At 46.2% G+C, this 6,573-nt stretch overlaps 1 protein-coding gene across 2 annotated transcripts in view; it reads right to left on the bottom strand.

Annotated features, from left to right (window-relative positions):
• Positions 1-1,097: 1,097 nt before the first annotated feature.
• The window catches only part of NUDCD3 (NudC domain containing 3), a 50,546-nt gene continuing 45,070 nt past the window's right edge, over positions 1,098-6,573 (bottom strand). Inside the window, exons 5-7 of one of the 2 annotated variants that reach the window (XM_066639769.1) lie at positions 5,854-6,042; positions 4,226-4,349; positions 1,098-2,404 (exon numbers count right to left, since the gene is read on the bottom strand). In XM_066639769.1, the coding sequence (XP_066495866.1) occupies positions 4,239-4,349; positions 5,854-6,042 (300 nt within the window). In that variant the 3' untranslated portion in view covers positions 1,098-2,404; positions 4,226-4,238. Of the gene's footprint in view, positions 4,350-5,853; positions 6,043-6,573 lie in introns of both variants that reach the window. The other variant, XM_066639768.1, reaches the window with a different exon arrangement.

The following is a 6,573-nucleotide window of genomic DNA, read 5'->3' as shown; positions in this document are numbered from 1 at the left end:
TCGCCTGGCAAAGGGACAGCACCCCCACGCCAACATTCCAGGAAGTGGTTGGAAAGACTTCAAAGTGTCACAATGTCCTCCCCTTCCTCCACACTGTGTACTGATAACTCAGGGACACCACACATTTTGCCATCTTAAAGGTTAGACCTACTCCTGGGTATATTTGGGGTGCTGATTCAAAAAAATGGCATCTGTTTTGCCCCATCACATCTCGTTTTGGAGATATGGCATAGCCCATCCCTTTGGGACTTCCCTGCAAGGTGCCTCTAGAAAGCATCATTATTTCTGGGTCTAATCAAATCACTTAGAGCTGCAGTTGCTCTATTTCGGGAGAAGCCCAAAACCAGGGAGCTGGACACCCATCAATACCATCCCCCAAGTTTAGGATCACATTCCACAATCAACAGAGGGAGCAGAGTGTGATGCATCACAGAGCTGATGGGTGGCAGAAATCTTGCCAAACCTCCCTAAGCTTTTTACTGAGAGTAAGCTGCTTGGGAACTCCTGTGGTCCACTAGAAAAGCTCGAAGACTCAAATCGGGTTGATTTTAGGTCCATTAGAAGTAAATTATAACGGGGGAGGGGGGGAGAAGGAGGAAGCCAAAAAGATAGGAGTACTACATAAGGATCCCCACTAAGAGCAGATGGACCTCACTGGTTCCTTGTCCTTCCTCAGAATCAAGTCACTCATGAGCAGATATGGCGAAGCAGAATCTATTCGCCATAGCAGCTGATGCCACTGGTTTCAGAAACCAGCACGGGCCCCTTTGAAGAAGAAGCTCAGTGCACTTCTTTGTGGGACTGGAATGCCTGCCCCACCCACCACACCGCAGCTGAACATTTGCCTCTTTCAGTGACTGCCTTTGTGGCAATGCAGCTGCTGCCCACTGGCATGGAATGTGCTAACAAGTATTGAAGAGAGCTGGCTGCTCCCTGCTAGGATCACAGGAGTTATCCTTGTGTACTGGCAATTTGCACACTGCAGCAATGTTTACCTTCTCAACAGGCCACTGAACTTGCAGGACATGTCCCAAATTTTGCCTTACGGTCAGACCACCTTCCTCTCCACAGCCAACCCAGAATAAAGTACAGGCAACCTCAGTGCTCAATTTTTATTATGTATGTGTGCAGGGAAGAACAGAAGTTAGTCTTATGCCTCAAAAAGGAAGACACCCGGGTGATTAAGAAGTGAATTATTTCCATCCCTGGGAAACTGATCTGAGCCAAGAACATACACAGCAAACCAAACCAGACACATAAAGCACTTGCATTTCAGCCACAGGCCAACCCAAAGCTGGTGTGAGCTAGCACTCTATCCAGGTGGAAACTAAAATGATACGAACGGTAACTTTTATACAGCCAACTTTTACTGAAAGGGCAGCAAGTTTCCAAGTGCCACATTTTACTGGCACTGACGTTTTGCGTCAGTAAAATACTTGCTGCCATCTCGGTTGAGCTGGTCCAATGAACAAAATAATCAGAACCATTTTGTGGTTTTCTCCAAGATCTACACCAGGGGTGTCAAACCCGTTTCATACAGAGGGCCAAAGTATTCAGGGCACCTGCTGAGGGCCGGAAATGATGTCATCAAGCAGAAAGTGACATCATTAAGCAGCTGATGGCCATAAATCAGCACCTTGCTCTCATACAGAAGTTCATTAACTGCAAATGACAGAAGAGAAAATACACAAATTGTGATCATATTTCAAGATATGGGAAAGCCCAATTTTCATGTGGGCCGCTGTTTCAGTGGTAACACTTCAGCACTGCTCAGCAGCTGAGAGCCTGAGGGCCAGATAAAAAGTTTCCAGGGGCCGCATCCAGCCCCCGGGCCTTATGTTTGACACCTCTGATCTACACATTCTCAAACATTACGCTCTACCTTTCACTTCCTTCTTATTTTCCAACTAGGGTGCACAAGCAACTGTGAGGTAGGCCACGCTAGAGGGCAAGGTTGAAAAAGAATGCCAACCATTATGTTTTTCGTAGATTTTAATAGCCATCAGTCACACACCTATTAGCGTTACATCTGACAGAGCCATCTTCCCTCTTGGTTGGTCATGACCAAATTTCTTTAAGAGTGTACAGTGAGAGAAGTACAACGAAATCCTATCAGTTCTCCAGTTTGCTTTCAATTTGTCTGAAGATATGAGAACAGACCAGAAGATACAAGAATGGTCAGGTTTGTTTACTGAGGAGTCAAGCATTCTTGTTTGCTCCATGCCCCGTTTTCGGCATCTAAATCAGGCATGCAACGGTCGTCAGGCAGCAACAGTGATCAGAGTGCAGAAGACACATCAGAAGGCCTTTTCCCTGAGGAAAGTTAAGCAAGCTCGGTCCATCCTATGCTGCCTCAGGGGAAGAAGTTGACCGGACACTTTCTTCTGCCTCCTTCTCCTGCTGCCTGGATTTGGAAAGGAAAAGGGGAACAGACTGTAAGTCCAGAGGAGTGGACTGTATTAGAATGTCTTGCTCTAGCCTGCCATTTTCTTCTCCAAGTTTCCACTCTGTTCTCCTCTTTCCAAATCCAGGGAACAGGAGGAGGAGGCTGGCATGCCACTGGGTAAAGGGGGCAGCATTTTGTGAGACAAGGCACCAAGCAAAGGAGGCAATATTGGTGTAGTGCCTCAGGTGCCAGGAGATCTTGGACAAGACCTGGAGAGTATTGTTCAGAGGGTTCTGTTTTCCTTGGAAGCATATAAATCGCTCTTATGTGAGGGATAACACTGAGCCGCTGACAATGCCTTCTGATACTCCCCATGCTGGTTCTCTTCTTCAGGAAAGAACAGTACAAATTTTTTAGGCTGTGTACAGCCCATTCAGCAGGCCCACTACAAATACACAACTAAAAATGGGCAATTTGCATGTTGATAGACATGGCTATTCTCGAAAACTTCTTGCCTGTGTTACCAATCCATTTAAGACCATTTGTGGCACTCTCAGAACAGAGCTAGGTATAGATTCTCTACAAGGTCCAGGCTTGGCTTGCCTTGCCAGAGAAAGAACTAAGAACCCCTGAGGAGCAAAGGCATTCGTCAGCTGACATGAGGGATGAAAAATGAAGAGAAAAAATAAATAACTAAATGAAAACAGCACATTCTTTTACCCAGACACACACACCCCTACCTGAAGTGAGCTGTATGGGAAACTTCTTACTAAGATTGCTCCATACAAAGATATTAAGGGAGTGTTCAGACCCAATCTACACATTATGCAGAGTGAGGAGTAAGGTGGTAGAATTCCAGACTGATATACCCCAGTCATAGTGGCATCATATGCTGGATTTTCTCCCATGCAAAACACATCCTATGTATATATGCAACAAGCAAACCAAGCAGAGCTCTGTGCTAAGTCTTTCCTCCACTGTGCTCATTTACTACATGTTTTCACAAGGGGGAAGTATTTTAAAATATGACCACTCTCCTGCCACCTGAAGTGGACAGAATTCCACCACCTCACTCTTGCACCACTTGTCAACTGGGTCGTGGACAACTTGGATGGAGGTGGTAAAGCTTTCAGGTTGTGATACGAGATACGTGGCTGGCGCGTCACCCTCTGTTTTGGCTCCAGTGGGGATATTAGGCTGAGCCTGCAACACTGCTAGGGCCTTGAGGACCAAACCTAAAATTTCAGTTTCTGTTGAATGACACTGATTGCAGACTGTCAGTGTTTCAAGAGGGCTATGCTGCCCAGTGCCATTAAGAGATCAAAATCCCTGAATGCTGAAACTGGGGACAGAACACAGCTTCAAATAAGCAACAGAAGCTGCCTTAATTTCACCATAAACGGCATCTATTCCTGGAAAGGGGGGAGAGAAAGAGGGAAAATACTGCTTTCTCCTCCCCCCTCCCCAAAGCAGCAACTGAACCCATTAACAAGAAGAGAGAAAAAAGGAAATGCTACCAGCAGCCACTGGTTGCCGTGGTGACACAGTACATAATGCTGCATTTTCGCTAGGCTTCCCCCACATACACATCAAATGCACCAACCTGGTGCTGGAGGGAAAGACTCATCTACACTCACATTTTAGTTCCCTCTCGGCTCCCCCCTCCCCAAAACCAAACCCACACTCAGGCCATTTAAGTCTGTCATGCTGCAAACAGGCCCGGATAATAATACAGGGAGACAAAGGGCTGTCTGACGTCTCTGGCAGGAGGGGAGGAGGGGTCCGGTAGTGGCATGTGCTTCATTCTGCTAGCCCAAGCATGTAGGCGATTCTCCCAACCTCGCTGCCATCATCAAAAGTGTACGGCCCCAGGAGAGATGTTGAACATGGAGGGATCAAACTTCTGGCCTCTGAATGGGGAGCCTTCAGCGTCCCAGCCCTTCTTGAGCATCTCGTGGACTTTCTGAAACGGGCAACATAGTCATGTTACATTTGCAACCACATACACAGGACCACCAGCCAGATTAATCCCAAGATGACAGTCGACTTCTCTCTCTGTCCCGGGCAATCAAAAGTTTTTTTGTTCTGGAGATTTTTTGTCCTGACTTTCAGCCTCAAGGCAGCACTCATCCATTAAAATCTACAAACACCATGATAAAATCATAAAATCTCTTTTCTCCTCCTTCTCTTCACAGGGAGATTGGTGTTTCTGTGACCACTATGAGGAGGAAGGGACCACAGCCTGTAGGCCTGTTCGCTCTCGACATATTCTTGAGACCCACTGAATGGCAATGATTGAGGGGAACTGTGATCACTTTGGTTTGAAAACATTTTTAGTATTAGAAATATTTCTCTCTCACCTCTCAGCCAAGACTCCTGAGATGGCTAACATTTTTAACACAATAAACATGATAAACTTCACACAGACATTTTTAAAAAGCAAACATATTGAAATAGTTAAAAAAAACAATATCAGCAGCATGAACCACCACCACAGACCATTAAAATTCAGACAGATTCTAGATCTTTGAACTCTAGTCTGTGGTAACTCTCTTCTCCTCCACACTTCCTCTTCTGCACTGTTCCCTCTTCCTTTCCAAGTCCAAGGAGCAGCAGGAGGACAGTCAGAGGAGACAGGCACACGCCAGCAACAACCAACCACCTGAGGCGGCTGGCTCCTTCAGCCTTGTGGGTGGGCTGGTATAGACTCCTGTGACATAGCTGCATCTTGTGTTTCTCAAAAAGAGAGAGACATGGGGATGTGACACCCACGTGCCACTCTGAGCACTGACAATGGAAGCATTAAGACCAGACTTGCAAAGGGGTCCACAAAACTTAGTTTGCAAAGAACTTTCTGGAAAAAGTTAGCTACCTGGAGGGGATTTGTACCTGGTGCCTTTCTCCTGATAGAAAAGAAGACATTCAGGCACATGGCTATTTGCAAGGTTGATTTAATCAATTTCTGTCCAGCACACAGGTGTACACATTTTATCCCTGTTGTGTACATGCAAAGTTGGGTAGAAATGACTTAAAACAGTTCTTTGGGTTTCTGTATTCTGTTCAGAATGAATGAAGCTTTATTTTAGGCTTAATTTACTGAGGTTCTCGACCCCAATGTCCATACAACTACCATCAAACAAGAAGCAGGGGTTCCATGTATTCCTCCTTTCCCCCCCCCCCCAACAGTTGTCTACCTGTCTGCAAACCTGAATAAACTGGGGAAGCTAGGAAAAACCCTCCCCTTGAAGGTCCAAAGCATCCCACCACTACTCTGCTGTTCCTGTGGACACAACCAGGCTGTACCCATCATCTGATAGTTCACCTAAGACGACTAACTGTGTTCCGACATCTAGCAAGCCAATGATGAGCCCCAGAGAATGATGCAGCAAGCAAAACAAACAAAGCAGCATCCTGGGCTTAACAGGAACACCTTGCCCAACAAAGGCACAGGGTGCGGAGAAACGTACCATCTCATGGCTTTGTGGCTTGCCCTGGAGCTTTTGATGGTAGTCGAAGGACAGCCTGTCCAGCACAGCATGCTCTTCTTCATCCACTGTGGCCATAGAACGCTCCTTGTTGATCTTCCCAATGTCAATTTGCTCTTCTCCTTCCAAGATGGCACTCCACCAGTATTCACCCACCTTACTCAAGTTGATCTGGGAACAAGACAAAAGCATAAATCAGGCAGAAGAACACAGGGCTCTGATTCCAAAGAAAGTGAATCCAGACTAAGCATCATTGAAGTCAATGAGACAAGTTAGTCATGACTAACTTGTCTCATTGGTTTAAGTGACACTCATTCTGGATTCACTTTTGCTGGCTCCAACTCCTGCCAACTCTCAGAAGAATCTAGGTGGTCACTGCTGGAGAAAGAACACTGGATGGGATGAATGTTTGATCCAGGAAGTTGTTTTTTTTTTTTAAAGGAATATTTTGCTGAAAAATCAGGATTTCACAGGAAGATGTCCACTGCTGAGTCAGATCCTTGGTCCATCTAGCTTAGCATTGTCGACACATACTGGCAGAGGCTCTTCAGGTATTTCCACTGCACTTGGAAATACCAGGGATTGAGCCTGGGACCCTCCACACGCAGAGCAGGTGCTCTTCCACTGAACTCCTCTCACTAGAAGATCTCCACACGAATGCAAGGTAGGAGAGGTGCTTCAACCCTGCAACTTCACACTGCA

Source organism: Tiliqua scincoides, chromosome 11 (assembly GCF_035046505.1).
Source record: "Tiliqua scincoides isolate rTilSci1 chromosome 11, rTilSci1.hap2, whole genome shotgun sequence".
Classification (NCBI taxonomy): domain Eukaryota; kingdom Metazoa; phylum Chordata; class Lepidosauria; order Squamata; family Scincidae; genus Tiliqua; species Tiliqua scincoides.
The sequence above is the reverse complement of the archived record's forward strand: the minus strand, read 5'-3'. Positions and strand labels throughout refer to the sequence as shown.